The following is a 25,462-nucleotide window of genomic DNA, read 5'->3' on the forward strand; positions in this document are numbered from 1 at the left end:
CTCGAGAATTTTAAATTTGAAAGGGGAAACTAGCTATCCGGCACAGGAAAAGGATCTACCAGAAAAATGGGGGGAACGAAAACAACTAAGAAGATAAGTAGTCAATAGAGAGAAGGATGGAAACCATAATTTTATGTTTCCTTTTTTTTCTTTTCTTTTTCTTAGCCTTCTTTTGATTCTATATACTTTAATTGTATTTGAAAATTCTAACAAAAATATGTTTTAAAAAACGAATCAGGCTAAAGAACAATAGAAATCAGTGAAGCTAATGTAAGATTGATAGGAAACGATTGAATAAAGAAGCCAACTTGCCATCTGTAGCTATCAAAGGAGTGGAGTTTATTTTGTAATATGTCCCATTATTAATATTTTAGACTAAAAATGACATTTGTGATAAATGCAATATGTGCTTCTAAAACACCATTGAAGTTATTCAGCTTCAAGTGTTTGCCTGTTTATTTATTTCATGATGTTATTGTTTTTATAAATAACTCAAGGTGGAGAACATAATATTCTTTCCTCCTCCTATTTTCCCACATCTACCCTGTGAGGTGGGTTGGGCTGAGAGAGGGTGACTGGCCCAAAATCACCCAGCTAGCTTTCATGTTTATATTTTATGTTATATATTAGGAATTGGTAATATTAATGTAAATATGCATTTGTCAGTATTTATAAATGTAGGGCCTTTCCAACCTGGGAAGGACACACATCTCTCCATTCTTTCAGAACTATGGAATGTTAATTATATATTCCTCTTCAAGGTCTGAAAAAAAACCTATTTTTGCTAGATTGGATTTTCATAATTTTCTAATTAGACTATCTAAGCCAGTGGTTCTCAACCTTTTTAATGCCACGACCCCCAACCGGTCGTAAGTCGAGGACTACTCAACTGGTCGTAAGTCGAGGACTACTCAACTGTTTGCAGAATGGGACTTTGGTGGGCTCAGCAGGGCAGAGACAGCCTGGACAATTCCTATTGGCTTTTGAAAGCCAATAGAATTAGACTCTATTCAAGAGAGTCTATTCTATTGGCTTTCAAAAGCCAATAGAATAAAAGGGAGTAGCACAGCTAAGGAAAAGGGAGAAAAAATGGCGGACTGCATTGTTTGGCGCCCCCCGTGAAATGGTCGTTCGACCACAAATGGGGTCCCGACCCACAGGTTGAGAACCATTGATCTAAGCAATCTGTTTCGTATACTTTTCAAGAGCCCTTCCCAAAGATAATTCTGGAGAGCACAGGAACAATTAAGATTTCCTTTTCCATCTCTGCAAGTTGCTTTGTTAATGTTTTAAAATGCTTGATTTATATAACTCACTGCTTTTTTCACTGAAGAGACTTTCTGCAGATTTATATGCTTGTTATTCAATTTTTTTCCTGAAAAATCAAGGCTATGCCCATGAAATGCTAATAAGTTTCAGATTCTTATATTAATTGAAAATCCTATACATGCACTGGGGCTTCTGGAAGAAATTTAGTGAACTATAGATGCCTCTTCAAAAGTAGAGAACTATGGCAAAGACCAAGGACCCAGAGAGTAAACCAGCTCCTTGGAACCTCTCTGGATAAAGGCAGGATGGCAGATCAACCACATGTGCTCCAGACATCTATTCTTCACCATGAGACTGCAGGGAGTAGTTTTCCATGGGTTCGAGCACTGGGAAACGACAGGATTAGTCATTGTGTTTGCAACTGTAGCAGAGATTTTTAAAGAGAATTAAGTCTGAAAACTTCCTTTCTAATCACTTTCAGGAATTGCTCATTAAGTACTTTTAAGCTATTAGAGACCTTCAGAACAACACATTGGAAATTTGAGTCTATTTTCAATCCTGTACAAAAGAAAAAATTAATTATAAGCTCAAGAATTTAAAGAATCTGAAATAAACAGCAAAAAAACTAAATAAGATTTTCATCTTAGAAAATTATTAATAGTTTAAGGGTCCAGGTAAAATTGGCATATTGAAACTTTACAATAAAATTTTGGAATTAATTATAAAGTACAATTAGCTTTTCACGGAAAATAGCTCCTGTTTTGGTTTTTGCAAGACAAAATATAGATAAGCAGTTTCATGATTTCAAAAATTGGACACTAGATGGGTAGGTAGAAGAAAGATATACAGGCTGGTAAAGAGATGCAAAAACATAACAATAAAAAGACTGAAGGATACTTTTGAAGAATAGACTCAGAAAAAAGTAGTCATACTATCACAATGTTAGTAATAATGTCTGCTTCTATGGATAGACTATGTCAAAAAGAAATACTATTGTTATTGAAGAAATGATAGATGTAGAATAAATTTTATGTGACAAAATAGAGATAGTACAGAGTTATAACTGACAGGCCAAGAGCAAGATGTAGAAGAGATGTTTCATTGGATCTACAAAAAAACCTGGCTGAGGTTTTGAAATTGAAATGGGAAATGCAAATGACAAACCAAGAGCATGATCTAGATATTTTTTTCTTATTGGATTTGCAAAAGAAGTTAAAACTTTGAAGAACTCTCTGCAATGAGACAAAGAAGAAATGAGAGAAATCAAATCCTACAACACTATTTGAATGAACTAAAAATTAAGACTAACAGAAATAAAAGAGAAGAATATAAAGTTGGTTTACTTAATCAAGGTAAAAGCAAGATATGTTGTTACTTTTTTATGGACTTTCTGCAGACACTAGGACTGAACATGTTTTCATGTTTTATGGATTTATTTACAGATAAAAGATGGAGTGTGGCATAACTTTAGTGGTGGTAATCAGATACTAAAATTGTGTAAACTTGTGATGAAGTTTGGAAATCAATTCGTTGTATGCTACTTTTCTTTTTATTCTGACTTTTTGTTTTCTCTTTTTACTCTCTATTCTCTTTTCTTTCTTTAAGTTTACATTGAATTAGATTTTTATAACCAAATGTATGTATGGAACTCTTATACATGTATTTAGGAGTACACCAAATTAATTCACTGGGACTGCTATCATTTCTTCTTTAGCAAAACCATTTTTACAATATCTTTCAGATATTCCCAAAGACCTTACGTGAAATATTTTGTTTTAATTAGAAATGTTTAAATGTTAAAAAGCTGTATAATTTTTAAGCTATCCGTATGCTAGTGAGATGATTAGATCCTGATACATTTGGTACTCTTGCTAATTGCCTGATCATTATTGTATGGGCATAATGACCTGTAAATAGTAGCCACCTTCTATAAGATCAGAATCTTTTGCTTCAACTTAATATTTTTTTTTAAAAAAGAAATAAAGGAATGACAAAATAACATAATACTATACAAACATTTAATTTGCCACAAGTTATCTGCCAACTTTAAAGAAGAAACATGACATATGAAAACATGATGGGACAGTAGGTGGATTGTGTTAAAACCCAGAAATGCAGCCTCATATTTCTCAAATGCAAGAGGATATAATTTACTAGCATTTCAATCTATAATTACAGTACAACAATATTATAGTTAAAATAGGACTTGAGGTAATAAAATCTTTTGCAAATTATCACATGGTTGTCAGAAGAAAATTACTGTGTTGAATGTGATAGTCAAAGAATGCTAAAATGCCTCTTCTATTGACCATGATAACTCAAATAATCTATGACACAGATTCTAACAGATTACCATAAAATGAAAAGCTTTATACTTTATACAACAGCTGGAGTCATACAAAGTACTGCTGTGGTGACTTAAACTCAATGTCAATGCTGCAAATATTGTATATTCTTGCTTTTGACAATATGTAGAATTGTCTGGTAATTATGGGGTTAATACAGAGCAGAAGGGGGGTTGGGGGTAAAGCCCGGGAAAGAAAGAGAAAGAAAACATTTGACCTTCACACTAATTGGATAATGTGAGATATGACAGCTAATTTAGGGAGGGAACATGCTGATAAGTTAACTGCTCAGAGGAAGAGAACTTAGATCCTAGCATGATGTTGTAGTTCCCGGCCAATGCATCATACCGCCTATCCCAACCCCTGCCTCTCGGCGCTCCCCCGATGCTCTTAACTGAGTGTCCCAGGGGTCTGAAGTGTTTACTTTGAAAAAATTAGAACGTTTCATTAGCCGGAACCACAACACTCAAACTAGGCAAGGGATATGACACACCATTGAGGACCCAATGGTTTTCTCCTGGGCTTTTATAGGAGAAACCTCAGTACAGCAATGCCTAGAGTATCCCGGAGCACAAGAAAAGCCATGATTTATATTTCAAAAGCAACAACTGGACTGGGACTGTGATACGTGAAAAAGGCATTTCATGTTATCTATGAAATGGAGTGGGACTTGAAAAGAAAGAGAATATTGGATTGGTTACACAACTCACACGAGTTTGCAGCATGATTTGCATGTTGATCTTATTCAATTTATAGAAGTTAATCTCATGTTACTTCTGGGAAACCACATTTCACTGAATGCCTTGGAAGCAAACATTGCATCACTCTCAAATTTCAGGGAGCTGCAGTTTATAGGAACAATAACAAAATTGAAAACTTTTGGTGAATGCTAAAGTTAAGTGAGGTAAGTGGTATGGTAAAGGGAAAACCCTAACCTCCCCTGAGTAAGCCACAATAGCAGAGAGTAAGCCGCAACAGCAGTGAATGAGTATTGGCACAGTTCAGCTTAAAAGCTACAATAATGGACCAGATTCAGGAGTTGGGGAAGAAAGTTAAGGTAGATGGTAAATGTTGGAGGTTGATAAAGAGAAACTTAGAGACATCGATCATATCAGTTCTGTACAATTAAATCCCCCCATCTTTCTATGTTGTCTAGCTTTGATAAAATCTATGGTCTAGACCAGAGGTATTAAACTGCCGGCCCATGGGCCAATTGCATCATATGGAGGCCACATGTACCCCAACTTCAGCAATGCAAAAAAAGTCATGATAGGTCGCAACATGTCACATGATGCGGCGAGTTTGACACCTGTGGTTTAGACAGAGAATAGAGCTGATTGCTCAAGCTGGAAAGTCTTAACCAGGATGAAAGAAAGGAAACCAGAGACTAAGAACTTGCTTATTTACCCATTGAGACTATGGTCAGAAGGCAAGCTTCTACTGTACGTGCTACTATCAGAAAAATTTACCTCCTTGGTCAGGCATTTTATTTCAAACATGACTTTGAGTTCTTAATTTGGATAGCTTAGGTTCCAAAGAGTCTGTTTTTGTCCTCAGACTCTGTCCATAAATTCTCAAAGTTTTGTGGATAATAAACTTCACCAGGTTCTCTGCACCTTTGGAGACTCTAATGTTTGCTTTCTCTTATGTGTTCCCCATTTCTCTGTCCTCAAGAGTCTCTGAAATTCCCTAAAAAACAAAAGCCTGAAAGTATATCGCCCACTAGGAATTTGTTTCAATTCCAGATATTCAATGAATAGTGAAAAAAGATTTTTCAGATATGGTCAAGTCTCAGATTGTCACCTAGTGTATATTTAGCATGAAGATCTAACCAATATAACTTTTTTACTGTAAATGCAACAGATGTAGGTTCTTCTTGTTCCCAGGTTACATTCACATATGGAAGATTGCCTCCCAGATTTTTTTTAATCAATTAACTTAATCAGATACTCATTCCATGTAATAGTGTTTTATGCATACTCAAGTTGATTACATCAGGTATTTTATAGACAAATTCTTGCCCTTCACTTAAAAAACAACAACAAACTGAGCTAGAGCTTTCTCCACTATTCAACCAATAGCTCCTTTTTCAAATATTCCAAGCCTAAAAGGCTTACATTTTAAATGATGGAGTAAAATGTTAAGGCACAAACAGTTCTTAAAGTAGTTAATGCAATCCTAGTAAGTAAGCAAACTCTCTCTCTGGTAGGACATGAACAATCTTTTAATAGGATCGTGTGTGCTATGACTTGCATCTGCTTAAGAGAAAGCAAATGCACCCAGCCATGGCTGAGAGAAAGTAAATTGTGAGCAATTGAGTACAAGAAGTGTGCACATTACACCAAAGCAAATATTTGCTAAAACAGAAGAGACAAAGCCTTTGCCAATAAGCCAATTAGGGGCGTTCCATTGATGCCTGTCAAGAAGGTTATTAAAGTTTGAAACCAGAAAGAGCAAAGAAAGGAAGGAGGCTAACAGTTGTGTAGATTTTCTCACAGAAACCTCTGTATATTTATAAGAACAATTCCAACGGAAATAATTATATACCAGAAACCAGGTAGTAGCTAATTATTGCCTCACTGCTGGTGCAACCGGTGACAATAAAGGAATGATTAAGTGCTTTTCATGAGTTGTCCTTCTGCAATGGTACAAATATTTCTTTCGCTGAATATATACTAGAGAACTTAAATATATTTATTCCAATTATAATTACTGCTCTTACTGCCAGTGCACCTGGTTTTTTACAGAGCGCACAAGAAAATAAAGGATTTATCTCAGAAGGCATATCTAAGAAAGATTCCAGAATTTATCCATTGGGCACACACATCTCCTTGGCAACATGGCTGTTCTGAGTTCCACATTTTTCAACTGCCATGTTCTTTGCAACAGCTGTATACTGTAGTTACCTTGATGCTGTTTTCCTTTGTGAAAGAGTCTTCCCTTTCTATTTTATTCACACAGAATTTGAGAATTGCTTTCAATGATTCTTCATGGAGCCTTCCTACTTATTTTATTGTTGAAGATAAGGAAAGTCACCTATTGCTTTTTTTTTAAAAAATATTATGGTTGGACACATATTATTATTTTACCTTTTTTCCACCAATCTGAAACCTCCCTGGCCACCTCTACTACTACATTTGAAAAAGTCCAATGAGAAGACATTTTCTCCAATAGCTTTCCTTCCATTTTAACTGAAGTTGGGGAAGGCAGAGAGGTTTCAAAGCATTGGAGAAAGGACTGTACAGAGAACGATGTGATATTCACTTGCAACTGTTCCCTGTCTCTTAACTAAAATTGTACAAGATAATCCAGTACTCATCACTGCTGAGAATTACACTGACATTTGCTTCTCCTCTGATATGGTTTCTTTTTCACACAGAATCAAGAAAAGTGTTTCTACACAGTGGTAGCTTAAATCCTAGCATGAGTTTCCACTAAGCCTGCAATCAGAACAAAGATATATCTTAAACAATGGCATATCCTTCAGTGTTTGCTTCCTTTCTCTTTTCTCCTTAACTTCCTTGTGTGCTCTGTAAAGAACCAGGTGCATTGGCAGTAAGAAGTAATTATAATCAGAATAAATATATTTACGTTCTCTGGTATATACCCAGTGAAAGAAATATTTGCACCATTGCAGAAGGACAATTCATCAAAAGCACTAAATCATTCCTTTATTGTCACCGGTTGCACCAGCAGTGAGACAATAATTAGCTATTACCTGGTTTCTGGTATATAATTACATCCGGCTTGCAAAACTCAGTCTGAATTGTGAATAGGCTGTCATTTCACCAGATGTTTTGCTAAGTCTCAGAAAGTTAAGCAAGTTCCATATTTAGCACTCAGCATCTCAGGCTGAAAATCAGCTGCTTTTGCAGATACAAAAGTTCTTTTATTTCAGTTCCTTACTCCCACTGAAGTTTGAGCTGACTGCTATAAACATGAAGTCTGCTGCTTTGTAAGTACTTGGGCAAAAGTTTTTCCTGACATTCACACTGATAGTTGGATATTGTTAAGTCCTTTGATCGTGGGTGAATGATGAAGACTCATTGTGCAGTTAACAGCTCTTTATTCTTTAACAGCAAAACACCAACAACGAGCAACGGCACGCAGGCCTCTCTTTATCTGCCCAGAGCCCTGGACACAATGGCAACAATTAGCGGAGCGCTTTCGTGCCTTGCGCATGCAGTGCAAGGCTGGCGCCTCTCAGTCTGGTCCCGGGCAGCTTTTGGAATGCCTGGGACCAAAGCAATGTCCCAAGCCTGCTTTTGCAGGCGCAGGACACAACACTCCTCCCCCCTAGATGAAACTTTTTTGCTCACATACATGTACGACCTACATTGGGGAAGTGATATATAGTTCCTTAAATCAAATGCACTGACTGCGGAAGATTGGAGGCTACCCTCAGGCAAAACCCCCTCCACTTTGTTTTGAGAATACATGTATCCGAAATCAGAAAATAATACAAAATAACCATGCCTTTCATTCAAGGCCCTTATGAGTAGTTCCCTTTTGAACTTGACAGCAATGTCATAATTCCCTAAGATATTTGGGTGAGCACTTGCCCCGCTGCAACCTCCTCGGACCAGGAAAGATTGCTTGGCCCACCTGCTCACCTACCAGGCTAGGTGGGCCAAGGTGTTGCTGCCCTAAATTCCCAGGTGACCCTGGTGCTGTTGCCTGGCCTACCTGCTCGGCTACCAGGCTCAGCAGACCAGGACTTTGCTGCCCCAAATACCCAGTTGACCCACCCATCTGCTGGCTGGCTGGACCCTCTAAGTCCAAGCCAGCATACCTTGGAGGGGTGGTATTCCCCGGATCCACAATGGACCCTTCTTGGGAACACTGTCCTTCAAACCCAAGGCCAGCAGAAGGAGAGTACTGGGTAGATGAAGTGCCCTAGTTCTCTGTGGTCCCCAAGCACGTGCCAGAAGTGCCAGAGTCAGGAGTTGCCTCTCTGGCTACCCCTTTCCCTGTTGACCTCCTTCTGGGAGCAATTGCGGAATTGGACCATCCCCTCTGTTGTATTTCCTGTTCTCTTGCAGTTTGTGAGTTGTGTGGATACCCCCAGTCAGCCTCCCTGTCTGGAGCACTATCTGTCGTGTGTGAATAATGTGGATAACCCCGGTTTGACTCCCTGTCTGGAGTAATTGTGGATGTGTGGGATGACCCCCTACCCATTGAATTCCTGTTCCGAGCACTTGCAGAACCTTGTGATGAAACATCCATGGCCTCAGCAGCAGCTAGTGAAGACCTATGAAACTGATCCCCAGAATGCATATTATGATCCTCCTCCCCACCTCCCAGAGCAGAGCCAGGAGTGGAAGGGTGAGAGTCTAGTCTCCAATACAGCTGGTCTGTGTGCCTGCGAAGAATGCGGCCGTCTCCCAAGGTCACTTCATATGACAATGGCCCAGATACCTTGCAGACCACAGCTGTTACCCAGAGATGACCAAGCCCATAGTTCCATGCCCAGACCGGATCGCCCACTTGGAGTCTCCTCGGTGCCCATGGTTGTGACACCTGTGAAGCCACCCTGTCGGGGTGCAACCTGTCCAGTTTAGTGATGAGGCGGCGACCCCAGCGGAGTTCAGCAGGGCTCTTCCCTGTGACAATGCATGTGGTGTGGTGTGGAAAAAGAAAATCTGCTAACCTGTGATGCTGGTTACTGTAAGTCAGTTTCTTGAGGGCATCTTTGGTGGTGCGCACCATTCTCTTTGCCAATCCATTGGAGGATGGATGGAAAGGAGCCGAAATCACATGGCGGATCAGGCTGGCCTGAAGAAAAGCCTGGAACTCAGGAGAGGTAAATTGAGGACCGTTATCTGAAACCAGAACATCTGGAAGGCCGTATGATGCAAAAATTCTTCTCAACACCTGGATGGTCTTGGCAGTAGTAGTGGAGGACACAGGAACAACCTCTAGCCACTTGGAATGGCTATCAGCAACAACCAGGAAGAATTGCCCTGAAAGGGCCCAGCGTAATCTATATGCACCCTAGACCATGGGGTTTGAGTCTCCTCCCACCTATGTACTGGGGCCTGAGGCATTTCAGGCCGGGACTGTTGGCACACTTGGCACCCATGCACCTGGGCCTCGATGGCTTTATTGAGCCCAGGCCACCAAAGATGGCTGCGTGCAAGCGCTTTCATCCTGACTATACCAGGATGTCCCTCATGCAGAGATTAAGATTCTAGACCTCAATGAGGCTGGGATCACTACCCTGCTACCCCATAACAGGCAACCCTTGAAAGTAGACAACTCATGTGCCAGAAGCTTTGGAACTCAGCATCAGGGCACTTGTCAGGCCATCCTGACAACACCCATGTCAGCACGCGTGTAAGTGTATGATCAGTGGCAGTTTCTGCTTCCTTTCAGCTGTCTGGTGAAGCCTATCCACCTCTTCTTCAGGATCTGCTTCCGAACCTTCTCGAGCGTCCTCTTGGTGGACGGTGGCTGTCTCTGGAGGGCTCCTGGTGGGCCGCAAGGTCTTTACTGTCCCCCCTGCTGCTTCCTCAGCTGTCACCTTTCGAAGAGCATCTTGGAAAGAGACATCTTCTTTTGCAAAAATCTTCTGCTGTAAGTCTCTGTTCCTTAGGCCGCATACAAAGCAATCTCGCAGCCTCTCTTCCAGATCGTTGAACTCACACGATCTGGCTGCTCGCCTTAAGGCTGCAATAAAGTCCTTAGCAGATTCACCTGCCCTCTGGTCCCTTTGCTCAAACGTGTATCTCCATGCAATAACAGACAACTTGGGCTGGAAATGTTCTTTTAGCAGTTTCTTCAAGTCAGTATATGTTACTGACTCCAGAGGTGCAGGGTCCACCAGATTCTCTGCAATTTCAAAAGCTTCCTGACCACAGACACATAACAGGGTTGCAGCTTTCAAGCCATCTTCTCTAATCTGGTTTACCCTGAAGTAATTCTCCACCCTTGCAACATAGGATTCCCATCTCTCTGAGTGTGAGACATCAAATTCAGATAAACGACCAATCTTCGCCATCCTGTAGTTACAACCTTCACCACTCGCTCCTCTACAACTTCTATTAGGGAAAGGGTTTTTTTCAGCCGAGCTCACCCTCCAGCGACGCCATACTGGCAAGCTGGGACGCTGATTCCAACGCCATCTTCCCCTCTTCAGGACTTCTTGGATAAGTCTTTACAGCTTTTCTTTCTTCCGCTTGTAAATCATCCCATCCTCATTGCCAGTGTTCTTTGATCGTGGGCGAATGATAAAGACTCATTGTGCAGTTAACAGCTCTTTATTCATTTAACAGCAAAACACCAACAACGAGCAATGGCACGCAGGCCTCTCTTTATCTGCCCAGAGCCCCGGACACAATGGCAACAATTAGCGGAGTGCTTTTACACCTTGTGCATGCGCACAAGGCTGGTGCCTCTCAGTCCTGTCCTGGGCAGCTTTTGGAATGCCCGGGACCAAAGCAATGTCCCAAGCCTGCTTTTGCAGGCTCAGGACACAACAGATATTATATGACCAATTATCTGATCAACAATCTTTTAAGCCTTGGGCATTATCTTTACTTGGGTCAATAATCTTGTTTCATAGCTTTTTTTTCATAACAGCAATTAATGTAGTTGCCATTTAGTTCTAAAACTGTTTTTTTCAACTATGTGGGTGATTAGTGTGTGGGTCGGCAGGCAGGGGTCTGTAAAGGGTGGGTTTCCAAGCAATGCCCAGCCAGAGTTACTGTTGGGGATGATAATTAATATTTACTCATTCAAACAATTTCACATTAAAACTTTAAGATATAAAACAAATTAAAATAAAACATTAAAACAATTTCACTAACATTGCAAGCATTGCAATAAGCATTCCACACAATGCATTTTCTGCATAATCTTAGCAAGGCTCATAAATACTGACTTAATTGACTTAAATTTAGTGGATTTCACATGATAAATATGTTAGAGAAATCTTTATTTTGGCTAACGTTTGAGTTACTAGTCTGGCTGTTTCTCCACATAAGCCACAAATAATAGACATTCAATGAAGTACTTGTAAATAAGCATTCCCATTAGGGAATCTTCTAGAGTTAACTGCTGTGCCATACACATTCAGTGACAGTTATATAGGCTTTCGTGAAAAATATAAACAAGCTGACACCAACACAACTCTGAGTGCTAAACTGAAAGTTATGTAATGCTACTCATTAAAGCAGCCTTCACAAGACCCCTACCCAAGTTGTAGTTGTTTTAAAGAGTTGATTCACTAAAGTTAATGCAAACCTTATAGTAGCAACTTTTCTCAAATTCATGAGAAATCTGAAAAAGTTGGGCTGCTTAATGAATAGCAGAGATGCTATACACTTGCAGTTTTGTGAACCCTGAAGCAGTTCTTCAAAATCCTTTTCAAACATGCAAAATGCTATTGCTGCCCTACTTAGGCTGTTTAGATTATTTTGAGAGAGGGCACACAATTGTAAAAGTGAAGTAGATTTTAGTTTGGTCACAAAACTGTGGGAGGCTTACACCTTTTCAATGGAGTCTTACTATGGACAGTGGAAGTTGTACATCTCATAGACAGCTGATTTGTCAGTAAAGTGTTCCAGCACCATAGAAACAGGTTGTTTTATAAAAGAGGTGGGCATTTATAGTAGTTAATGGGAATTTTTTAAGCTAAAAATTAGTGATGAGAATACATGATTAGGGAAGGGATAAGGCATGCGGCATGGGATAAGGTATCTCAGTATGCTGATGAAATCAAAGTGTATCTCTCCATCCCTTGTGAAGTAAGTGATGCTGTGGATGCACTTTTGTGATGCTTAGAAATAGACAGCAGGGTCTGTCTGAATAGGAAACAACAAACTTCAACTGAACCTTGGTAAGATAGAATGGTATAGATAAGTGGCTCCATTGTATCCTTATTCTCTTTGGCCCTGGATGGGACTGGACTGCCCCAGACAAATCTGATGTGTAATCTAGTGGTCCTATTGAACTCATGATTCCTGCTCAAGGAGCAAGTGGCAGGTGTGGCTAGGAGGGTCTTTGCTCAACTGTTGTGCTCCATTTATTCCATTTCCTCAATTGAGAAACCTTCTTTCAGTCCTTCACACCATGATCATCTCCTGTAAGTTCTACTGCAATGTGCTCTACGTGGGGCTATTCTTGAAGGGTATCCAGAAGCTACAGCTAGGACAGAATGCAATGGCACAAGCAATGGCACCTCTCAAGTTGTACATGTAATACGCTTGCTACATAGCTGCATTGGGTACCAGTTGCTTTCAGCTCAATTTAAAAGTTTTGGTTATCACCTTTAATGCCCTTCATGGTATGGGACTAGGTTAGCTGGGAAACTGTCTCATCCCAATTTCAGTGTTTTGTCTCACCCAGGCAGGCAGGGAGGGTATATTTCAGATCCTTTTGGTTAAAGAATTTCAATTGGCAAGATCCAGGAAGGCAACCTTCTCTGCTGTTGCACCTACCTTTTGGAACATCTTAACCCCAGAGGTGAAGTGGGCCCCCATTATTCAAGTTTTCCAAAAGACTGTTAAGACTAGGCTCTGCCAAGTGTCATGGAGGCTGAAGAGTGATGTATGACCCTGAGGGTGGTTGGTGATATGAGGACACTCTCTCCATCTTTTTGACCTGTAATAGTTTAATTTTTTAAACTGTTTTATCATTTTTAATCTGCACCCCTTTTTATATTTTTACTATAAACCTCTCAAAGTCACTTAGCTGAGATAGGCAGTGTAGAAATATGATAAACAAATAAATAAAATACTCTTAGGGCTAAAGGATAAGAGGCACAGTGAAAGCATGTTTACATATATTTAGGAAATTCCCCTCTACCCCAAGAGACACTATATTAGTGCTTATAATTTTATACCTTGCTAAAGGTATAATCTCTCATTTATTTAATTAATTTCTTGCCTTTATTATTTTTACAAATAGCTCCAGGTGGCAAACATATACTACTACATGTACTACTTCTTCCTCCTTTTTCCCCCACAAGAACCCTATTATATGAGTTGTGCTGAGAAAGAGTAACTGGCCCAAAGTCACCCAGCTGGCTTTCATTCCTAACATGGGATTAGAACTCACAGTCTCCATCTTTCTAGTCTGTTGCCTTAACCCAGGGTCTTCAAACTTAGCCCTTTTATGACTTGTGGACTTCAACTCCCAGAATTCCTCAGGCAGGCACACTGGCTGTGGAATTCTGGGAGTTGAAGCTCACAAGTCATAAAAGGGCCAAGTTTGAAGATCCCTGCTTAACCACTATCTGTCTTCCATGATCACTTGTTTCTACAAACACTGTTAATTGTTCTTCAATTTGAAAAGTCCTGTTGAAATCAATGGGAATTAAGTTCAGTTAATTAAAGCTATGGCAAACCACTTCTGAAAAATCTTGTCAAGAAAACTGCCAGGACTTGTCCAGGAAGTCTCCAAGAATGAGGCATGACTGAAAGGAAGAAAAAAATATGAAGGCAACAATTTTATACCCGATTTGCAAAGGAGTACATTAGCCTTCCACTTGATCTGGATTTATGCATCATCCTAAAAACCATTACTTATTTAAACATAAGTTTGTTGGATAAACCACAACTGATTAGGGTGACACATCTTATGATTGACACAAATAGAAGTGATATGCAGTGGTCTTATAAACCAGTCTTTTTCAAACATCGCAACTTTAAAATGTGGGCTGGAGAATTATAACAGTCGCTACTGCGCAAAACCGGAAGCCCTTGAAAAAACACTGTTGTAAACCAAAAAGGCAAACTAAAAATAAATTTCTCAGTCCAAGTGATAGCCATCAAGACTTCTTCTTCAAGAACTTAAAGTATGAATTTGTTGATATTTTCATTGTTATATGCAATTTCTATTTAAGGCTGATATGCTCTCAATAACTGAAAAGCCAGTTTTGCAAAATGAATCAAGGGGTGACAAAAGAAACTATATACCAAGTAAGCTTAACATCTGGTCCTGTGAAAATGACTGAAGGAATCATTAAAAGGGAAAGAAGCAAACACATCAAAAAACCAGCCTTGCAGAAAAGGTACCAAGATTTCTCCATCTGGGGGGGTCAATATGGAGAGGAAATCCAATAAATATTGTACACTATGATGTTTAAACTGCATTTGGCAAAGTCCTCCTGTGCAAACAATTGCAGTGAGATAAGGGAACAGGTGCTTTATGGATTGGCAATTGGTTTAAAAGGCAGGAAACAGAAAGAAGAAATAAATATGCCACTCTCAGTTTGCAAGATATTCAGAGTGAGATATCACAGGGACTAGAGTTGGAACTGATTTTGTTTTAATCTGTATATAAGTTAAATACACCTTATTTAAAAAAAAATACAAGAACATTACTGTGCCATTTAATCAGTTTGAAGGTGGTTTAATTCATGTAACTGCTAAATCAAAGTTAGTCCAAATCAAAAGAACAGGAAATCATCTTAATTTTATGTGATGGCACATACTTTCCTCACAATCCTTCAAGTACTTTGGAATCAATGAAAGAAAATACAATAGAAATAAAGAAGTGGTTTTAATTATTATTTTAATTTACAGTATGTACATACTAGGTTCCTTAATTATAAAATGTTTCATAGCGCTTGATATTTCAGAGGAATTTCATATGCAGGGAGTCATTCAGAATAACTTCCAGTACTACTTTTTTCATTCACAGGAACTGTCTAGCACATTATCACAAATATGAAATAAGGAAGACTGTTTCCTTCTTCCATTTTCTGCTATGTAAGCCTTTTCTTTAAACTTTTGACACCAGGTATGGCTGCTTCTTCTTAAATGATACCTCGAGTCAATATTCCTGTTCTTTTGTCCTCAAAGCAAAACATTTCAGACTTCAAACCACGAGAACCTAAATGTTTATATGAGTGCATTACTGTTTCCTACAGGATAATTAATTGAGCACTTTTTTTCAAAACAAAACCATTTTTCCTTAAAAAGTTCCCATCTGGTATGCTTCATCCATGTTCTTAACAAAACATTTCCATTTTCTGCTATTTACTTTTCCCAAAAACATCCCAGGGTGAATCTGGATAACTGATTCCAATTTGCAAACAACTTTTTTTCCACATAAATAAATACTCAAAACCAATCAGATTTAACGATTCTCATTATACGCCAACATCATTCACTACAATCCAATTAATATAATTATCTCAATAATCAGATAAAAATTGTTATTACAGACTCTTCTCACTTTAATAAATGTTTTATCAGCAATACATGAAAAGAAGAAAATTGCTCTGTTTAAAAATATCTTCTCAACTTAGTCCCCTGAGACACTTTTTAAGCTTTAAAGAAACATTAAAATAAATAATCTATTCCTCCTTTCATCACTGTTATATTATAAACTTGAAATGCCAGTTTTACTTTTCATATTTCCCTGTTTATTGAGCTCTTGAAGTGCACAGGACACATCTATGGACTTCTGTTTTTCTTCTCAGGCATTAAGAAGCTCTTAGCTTTTCTCAGAAAATTACACTGATGTTATTATTCCTGATATTAAGATTAGGTTCATAATATGAAAGACTAGGAAGGGAAAGAAAGTCTTATTTGCCAGTGGTGGCTGGATATGTGTTATGTGGGTAGCAAAAAGCTACATCTTTATAGAGCAAAAACAGCCAATCTTTTTGTGGCTGCTGTTGCATATTTATTCTTTTTACACACCCAGGGGCAGCCAAAAGCCATACCTTTATAGGCATTTCTCTGTTGCTACTTTATTACAAGTAATATCATAAACAAGAAATCTGGATGCCACCAAGTGTGCCCCAGGTGCAGATATTTAAAATAAGAAAAAATATTAATGACAGTACTGTGTTGCTTTGCATCCAACAAAGTAGCAACAGAGAAATGCTGAAGCTATTTTCCAGTATAAGTTAGGAGAGAAAAGGAAGAAGCAATATGTGGGCTGATTTATTCCATATATCTTCTGAAATGTGCTTGAGCCTTGAAAAAATGTTTATCTGATGTTGTAGTAAACAACTCTATTTGAAATGTGTTGGAATTTCAACTCTGCTCTATTCCATGCTCAGTTTAGTGCTCATTCTTGCAGGAAGGCAAAATTATTAAATTTGATTGCTACCAACTTAGTTTTAATAAATGGTAACTTTTCTCTGGCAAAAGTATAAAATATATATTATTCTGTAATGACCTTTTTCACTCAGACTTGTAAACAAAAGGATAATTAATTCCATGCTTAATTTGAAGTTATTGTAAGATATTGTCTTGCTAAAAATGTAATGCTCGTTGCACATTGCTAATCAAAAGTTTTATTCTTGGATTTTTTTTCAGTTTATATACAACTGCCATTATGGTGGATAAAAATGGCTGCAACAATTTTGTCAGATATGTTTCATAAAACAAAAACAAATATCTTGAAAATATAATATATATTTATATTCGTAAGAATAGTTTCAGACCTAGCAGAATAAACAGTCTATATCTTTGTCCAGTAAGATGAGTCTAGTAATCACATGCTTGGATGTTGTAAAATTTCAAATTGCTACAAAATTTTGTAAATACTCTAACATTTTGTACTCATCTCATCATGGACTAGTAACAAAAACTTTGCAGATGAGTACTGGTTCATGGACCACATATTGAATAGCACATTAAATAGAGGAAACATACAGTTTATTTTAGTTGCATTCATTAAATGGATTGCTCTTGTGAAACTAGCTAAAACTGCCCTGAATACTTATATACTTAATTTGAGAGTTAAAAAAAGTACTTTGGGGAAGATTAAGTAGAAACTATTTTCCACAACTTCCAACTTGTAAGATCATTAAATTTTCTGTTCACTGGTATTTGTTCTATTTCAATTTTACCATTAATTTCTAAATATCATATCTAGATGTTTCTCACTGACAATTCCAAATAATCAGGAACCTCATATAATACAGGATGGAAAAGCAAAAAAAAAAAGTTTAAGAACAGGAACAATGCATCTTGGAATTGGTCACATGGGTGATCCCAGCTCTTTATGAAATACAGAATGAACACAAAGTGATTCTAAAAGGACGTATTTTTCCATACACCAATTTCATCAGCATTCTAGCTCTCTCTTGTCAAAAACAGAAATAAACAATTAGAAGGAGTGTAGGTGTGAACTGCTCAAAAAATGTCTGTATTTTAATACATTTAAACATCTAGACTCTGGATTTTTCCCACGATAGATTAATGTAGCTCTCCATAAAGAAGAAAACAAGTTATCCAAATATGAAAAGCTTTTTGATGCTGAACGGACCAGTAAAAGAATCCCTTTTAGCTCAGCTTATGTGCACGTTTAGACGAAAATAAATCCTGATATGCAGAGTTCCTAATTAAAGAGAAAGATAATAATTTTGTTGTATTTTGCTGTGTACATCTAAGCACATGAAACAATTTACCAAGGAGCAGTTGGAAACATATTCTAGATGTTTCCCAGTAATTCTCACCTTCAAACCATGCTCTGTGTTTTGCCATCAGACAAATCAGTTGGACACAATTGGAACAAAAAAAATACCACACCTCTGATTTGTTTACATCTTCAAAGAGCAACTCAGAGGCTGGAATCAAAAGTCAACAAACCACAAAAAGGTCAGAGGCTCTAGGTGCACCCTTTTCACATCAAATAAACAATTAAAGCATTATTTTCCCCAGTTCATGAAGTTCAGAGTTCTCAGCAAGAATTTCAATATATAATTTCAGAATGCTCCTGTGCTGAGATAATAAGAATTAAAACAATTTTATACGTTTTGGCTTTCCACTTAAGTGGTATTATTACAGAAAGTGTATCAGGATAAGTTGATTGATCTGAAATAGCTACAAATCCTACTCCCATCTTGGGTATTTCACGGAGCCTGATTTTATGCTATTGGAATGTTGATTTTTGCTTTGTTCCTGCTGATATTGGCTGTAATTTAGGTTTTTCTTTGGTTTTACTAATGTACAGTATGCCGATCATTCATGTTAAGCAACCATACAAATCTAAATAAGTAAGTTCTTCTTGCCAAGAACACTTGGAAACTATCGTGCAATGTAGTACAGTTAGCATGCTAAGAATTTTCCATCCATACTATTTATTATCTAAAAGTACAATTCCAATAAGCTCTTAGCTCTTCTTTCCATCCATTCCATAATACCTTACCCTTTTTCGCAAATTGTAGGTCAGGATGAGATTCCTGGAGAAAGAATGTGAAAAGGCTGTGTAGAACTCCAGCACTTTCTGTAAGGCATCCCTTTTAATTACATGAAGGTCACAGTAAGTCAAAGCCCTTACATTTGCACATGACTGGGCAAGAGTTGTTTCTTTCCAGAAGACATCACCAAAGACATCCCCTTTGCCTAGGGGACAAAAAGATCTGCAATCAGTTAATTGCTTCCATGTTAAGAAAATTATCAAAATTTAACTGCAAATAATTCCATAAAGTTTCCACTATTATTAAAAGTACATGCCTTATTTTATGCAACATATTAAACACAAAGCTAACTACAATATAATGAGGAACTAACTCCGATCTTTTTTCTTTATAGCAATAAGCAGGCGATGAATATCATTTTTTTTGTCAGCACTGTCAAGTCTAATCAACAACTAAACATTTATATAGATTCAATCAGTAAGATTCCTTATTAGAATAAGGAATTAGAATAATTAGAATAATTGTCCAGTTCATTTTTTAAAAAAAAGATTGATTGATTTATAGCAATATTTTATAAACCCTGGTGCTTCACAGCAATTGTAATATATTACAATAAAACAGCCACAGTAAATTAAAATAAAGTTAAAATTAAAGTTACATAGCACAACCCTGTCAATGTCATAATTCACCCAAGTGAATTGATCTGAAACATTCGGTGGGACAGACAGAAGAACAAAGTGCACTGGAGTTTGCAGTAGTTTCCAGAAGGTCTATAATCAGTGTAGCCAATGTCATCTCCAGGACTAGGGTCATCTCAGACAAATAATACTTCCAGACCCCACACCCTCATTTCCTGGAAATGGGTTACTACCAAACACTTCTCCTGGAAAAGACACCTTGGACAGGTTGAATCCAGCTGGAGGAAGTGGTACTGAGGAGATCTCGGTATCAAGCCCAAAGGTGCTTTTCAAGAGTTAACTGTTTTTCTTTGAAGGTGTTTTGCTTCTCATCCAAGAAGCTTCTTCAATTCTGGATGGTGGGGAATGGAAGGATTTATATTCCTTGCAGACAGCTGGTCATTTGCATTCTTTTAGAGAGTTGTCAATGCCACTTGGATGTTGTGTCCTTTCAGCAGTTCCAAGAAGGCTACACACCATTTGCCCCACTCAGGTGACTTTGAGGACACAGATAAACCTCCAAGTGGCCTCAACAACTCTCTAAAACAGTGGTTCTCAACCTGTGGATCGGGACCCATTTGGGGGTCAAACAACCATTTCACAGGGGTCGCCAAACAACGCAGTCCGCCATTTTTTTCCCCTTTTCCTTAGCTGTGCTACTCCCTTTTATTCTATTGGCTTTTGAAAGCCAATAGAATAGACTCTCTTGAATAGAGTCTAATTCTATTGGCTTTCAAAAGCCAATAGGAATTGTCCAGGCTGTCTCTGCCCTGCTGAGCCCGCCAAAAGTCCCATTCTGCAAACGGTGCTGCACCAGTTGAGTAGTCCTTGACTTACGACCGGTTGAGTAGTCCTCGACTTACGACCAGTTGGGGGTCACGGCATTAAAAAGGTTGAGAACCACTGCTCTAAAAGGATGCAAATGACTAGCTGTCTGCAAGGAATATAAATCCTTCCATTCCCCAACATCCAATCAGAGCTGAAGAAGCTTCTTGGATGAGAAGTGAAATGTCTTAAAAGAAAAACAAGAAAGAAATGTCTTAAAAGAAAAACCAGTTCGTGAAAAAGCACCTTTGGGTCAACCATGACCTGGATGACTGAGACTCTCCATAGACATCTAGGTATCAAGCACTATTAAGTAATATATATCAAGATATTTATATTTAACTCACCCTTCAGGATATTAATTTTTGACAAAGACATCTACAGATAGATGACAAAAGTTATAAATACTGTCTAACAGCTTCAAAGCTCTCTTTATTTCCTTTCCTTTCCTGGGCTTCACAGCACAAAAAGCAAAATAAAGAAGTGTCATCTGAGCTTCTTATCTCAGATTTATTCTCTTCAGCCATACTTTTGTTTGATTTTAAAGAGACCAACTGGATCTAAGAATGTGTGTGACCATATCTTTTAAGTTCTTTCATTCACATCTATTTTTTTCCTTTCAGTAAAAAGATCCAGACAGTGGTGGGATTCTAATATGTGAATAACTGGTTCTCTGTTTGGATGTCGCTTCTGGAAGTCCATTCTGGGCCTGGGCAACAAAAATTAGCTACCAGTTCTGCCGAAGTGGTGCAAACCGGCTGAATCCCACCACTGGATCCAGAGAATAAAAGGATCTTGCCTCCAGAATCTGAAAGAACATTTATTTTGTCAGATGTCTGTTGTGTAAATATATGGAAGCAAAATACAGGTAGTCCTCGAATAATGACCAGAATTGAGCCCAAATTTCTGTTGCCAAGTGAGACATTTATTAAGTGATTTTCCCCCATTTTATGACCTTTCTTGCCACAGTTTTTAAGTGAATCACTGCAGTTGTTAAGTTAGTAACACAGTTGTTAAGTGAATCTGGCTTCCCCATTGACTTTCCTTATCAGAAGTTTACAAAAGGTGATTACATGACCCCAGGACACTGCAACCGTTATAAATATAAGTCAATTACCAATCATCGAAATTTTAATCATGTGACTATGGGGATACCACAATGGTCATGTGAAAAACAGTCATAAACCACATTTTTCAGTGCTATTGTAACTTCAAATGATCACTAAATGAACTGTTGTAAGTCGAGGACTACCTGTAGATAGATATGTTCACCAGATCCAAAACCAAACAAAATCTAAATCCCTTTTTAATATTTATTTATTTATTTGTTTGTTTGTTTGTTTATTATTTCCCATTTTTATTATTTTTTAGAAATAACTCAAGGCCGCAACACACACAATACTCTTACTGCCCCCTATTTTCTCTACCATGTTTCCCCAAAATTAAGAACTACCCTGAAAATAAGCCCTAGCTTGGGGGTGGGCCTAATATAAGCCCTACCCCAAAAGTAAGCCCTAGTTTGGGGGCAAGGTACATGCCTAAAAATCAAGTTAGGGCGGAGGTGGAAGGGTGGAGCTACCCCATGCATCCCATACCCACTTACCAAGCCTCCCATGAATCAACACCTGCCTCTCCTCACCAGTCCAATTCTTCTGCAGCCTCCCCCGGGCTGCATATTGCAGTCAGAGGCCTTTCCGGAAGGCCTCTGCAGTCGAGAACCAAGCTATGGATTCAATTGTAGCTTGGTTCTTGGCTGCAGAAGCCTTCTACAAAGGCCTCTGACTGTAAAATACAAGCCAGAGCTCCATTCTCAGATGCAGAATGAATGGGCCAACTGGGCGGGGCTGTTACTGCCACCGCCGTGAGGTGAGTAGAAAAGACCCTCCCTAACAATAAGACCTGGTGCCTCTTTTGGAGGCAAAAAAAAATAATAAGATTGGGCCTTATTTTTTGGGAAACGTGGTACAACAACCCTGTGAGGTGAGTTGGGGCAAAAGAGACTGGCCCAAAGTCACCACGCTGACTTTCATAACTAAGGTAAGATTGAACTCACGGCAACCCAATTTCTAATCTGGCACCTTAATCATTAGATCAAATTGGCTCTCTTTTTTGGAATCAGTTTAGATTAATAAGAAATTATTAATAAGAAATGTTCAGAATAATTGCAACTGCAGAAAGGGTTTGGGTTAGTTTTTTTAAAAAAAAGAACCAGAGGTTTCTACAGATGTTTGCTATATCATTTCCATATTGCACTCAGATTTGATATAGTAGTCCATGCACAGACTCTCATTTTTAGGTTGCTAGCTACATGGAAGCCAGTTTGGCTACAGGAAGACCAAAATTGTTGAGATTGTTTGAGGACATAAAGGAGTAGTTGAAGATTTATCTGGAACACTTATGTGTTGAAGGTTCAGATAACAAATGTTTGAATGGTGCTACAGCTATGCCTACAAAATTAGGAATAGTTGTCCATCTGGGTTTAATTCTGTATTAACAAAACTTGAAGAAATCACAAGCAGGAACTATATTAAACAGCATTTTCCTAGACCAATGGTTCTCAACCTTTCTAATGCCGTGACCCCATAATACAGTTCCCCATGTTGTGGTGACCCCCAACCACTTATACATCACCAGGTGCCAGGAGCGTGGCCAAAGAAAAGGGGGAAAAAATGGAGGACAGCCTTGTTTGGCGACCCCCGTGAAATGGTCATTCGACCCCAAACGGGGTCCCGACCCACAGGTTGAGAACCACTGTCCTAGACCTACACTGAGTTCCTTTCTCCTTTCCTTTTCTAATGGAAAATACCAAATTTGATCTCAGGTTTTTGTTTTAATCCTACACAAATAGATGGTGTTTTCAGAGGGAGAGCTCTTTTATTTTCTAATGGAAAATACCAAACTTGAGCTCATTTTTTAAAAAATCCTACACAAATAGATGGTGTTTTCAGACAGAGAGCTCTTACTGTTATCACTCAAAATATATTATGCAACTATTCCATTATTTTGCCCTGTTAAAATATATTTTATGGAAAGAAAAAGACAAAAACACAAAAGGGTTAAAAATACAAAAAAGAGGGAACCATCTTGAACATCCCTGCTCCAAATTCCATGAACAAAACAAGCTAATTACTGCAGTAAATAGCCTCTGGAAACACCCAGAAAATGAAACTAGAAAAAAAATCCTTTAAAGAAATATGAACTTTGAAGCATCCTATAGTTTTATAATTACACTAGTCCTGGTATTTGTCTTAAGTTAAAACTGAAACGAAAACTAGTTGACAACCATTTTCTCCATATTTACAGACTCCTGGAAAAGAAAGGTATCTAGTCATGTTGGACAATGTCTGTTGTCCATTTCTCCAGTCTACTTGCCTGGAAAGGGAAAACCAGAAAGGCAATTGTAAGTCTAATGGTTCAAGATGCCAGCTGTTCTCTTTGAAATCAAGTCAGAGCAAGCAGACTTATTGCTGGACAGAATGAGCTAGTTGCCTCAGTCTGCAGATTCTGAGTAAAGATTGGATTATTAGAGCTACAATTTGTTGATCATGCTAAAGTACTGTGAGTTTTAGATATAATATTTTTATGCAGGGATTTCCTGCAACCTGAACATTTTTTCAGTTAAAAATGGTGGAAGGATATCTTTTACATGGATTGGGATAATAGCCTATGTTATGAAGCTAGTATGGATTAATGTGCATTATTCAACTGAAATTACCAAGTTGCACTATTGTAACAGCCCGGTTTGATGCTAGTTTACAGTATACTGTGTACTTACATAGTTAGTGGGCTTACTTCCAAAAAAGTATGCCTATAGTTGGAACAATCTTCTGCTCTCAAGGAAGAATGGCAGAATTCCATTCTGTTAACTCCCTGTAACTGGTCATTCACTACTTGTTTCTTCATATAATAAAAATATTCAATATTTTAGTATAAAATTATACAATATATAATTGAAAAGTAACGTTCAGGTGGGTTCAATATTCCCCATAGTCTGTTTTCCACAACCTTCTAGAAATGTTGAGCTTCAATTCTCAGAATACCCAGCTAGGATTTCCATTTAATTGCTGTTTAGTCATTTGCTCTTGATTTGACAAAATTCCAAGAGCTGTTTGTAGATTTGCAAAGTAAGATTCTTTGCTTTTCTGGGTAAGGCTGAGATATTTTTGTGCTTCTCTATAAATCTATTCCTCTGGGATACAACTAGCATCTCTGGCACCTCTATGTAAATGAAATCCTTGTAGGTAAAGCAATAAAGCAAAGCCATTTTAGATAAACATTATAAGAACAACTCTATCTGAACACGTTAAGATGGCAATTAGATAAAATTAAAGCAGCAGGATTTTCCTTCCCTGGAGCAAATGGACCATTTAACACCCCCCTCATACAGAACAAAAGATATACAAAGTTCTCCATAGGAATAACATTATTTTCTTTAAATTCTACCTCAGGGATTATGGTTATGTAAATAATAATTTACTCTGGAGATCTGAGGACACAAGAGCCATGCTTGCCTTCTGTGCAAAGTGTTATCTTATTCAGAGTAAATAAATGAAACCACCCATCCCCTGGTGATGGTAAACAAATTAAAATGTTCATATTTGCGTCACAGAATTAGGCTTTTTATATCTGCTGATGCCACAGTCATAATAACCCCTTTATTCACAATGTTTTATATTAAGAGAAATTTCCCAGTCTGGTACAACTGGTTCATCTGTAGCCAAATTTCAGGATAGCGAGTGAGAAACAGGAATTTGGTTGCTCTGATAAATCAATTTCAGTAAGTACACATAAGGAAAAAAAAATCCTATCTTCTGTTGGCCCCAGAGGATCTTTCTGAAGAAAGAAATAAAAGTTTATGAAGTTCCTGAAGAGAATGTGGAGGAGTGCAAGGAACATGGGATCACACAAAGCCAGCAGTGCTCCGAATCTAATCCAGGTGTAATAATAGGCACACATAACTGGGACTAAGCCTTACTGAAGTTAATATGCCTTTGACTGGACTTTTATCCTCTTTCCCCCAGTTACCTCTCCCAGGCTTATCTCACATTATTTAAAAGCTGTTTGATGTTGAGAGAAGCTTTCAGGGGACTGTATGTGAAAGACAGGATGAAACTTCTTCTCTGAACTTCCTTGATTTATCTTAGGATCAAAGCCAATGTTTATTAAAATAAATGTCACACTGTCCAGGATAGTGTCAGTGTGAAAACAGGCCAGCAGAAGCTTATATTCTAATAATGGAG

At 38.1% G+C, this 25,462-nt stretch overlaps 1 protein-coding gene across 1 annotated transcript in view; it reads right to left on the bottom strand.

Moving 5' to 3' along the window:
* Nucleotides 1-18,794: 18,794 nt before the first annotated feature.
* Nucleotides 18,795-25,462, bottom strand: part of KCNH1 (potassium voltage-gated channel subfamily H member 1) — a 114,947-nt gene continuing 108,279 nt past the window's right edge. Inside the window, exon 10 of the mRNA XM_039359656.1 lies at nt 18,795-18,942. Coding sequence (XP_039215590.1) covers nt 18,926-18,942 — 17 coding nt within the window. The 3' untranslated portion in view covers nt 18,795-18,925. The remainder of the gene's footprint in view (nt 18,943-25,462) is intronic.

The sequence above is a fragment of the Crotalus tigris genome, unplaced genomic scaffold (assembly GCF_016545835.1).
Source record: "Crotalus tigris isolate CLP2741 ecotype Arizona unplaced genomic scaffold, ASM1654583v1 scf7180000019097.2288821080:1192077, whole genome shotgun sequence".
Lineage (NCBI taxonomy): Eukaryota > Metazoa > Chordata > Lepidosauria > Squamata > Viperidae > Crotalus > Crotalus tigris.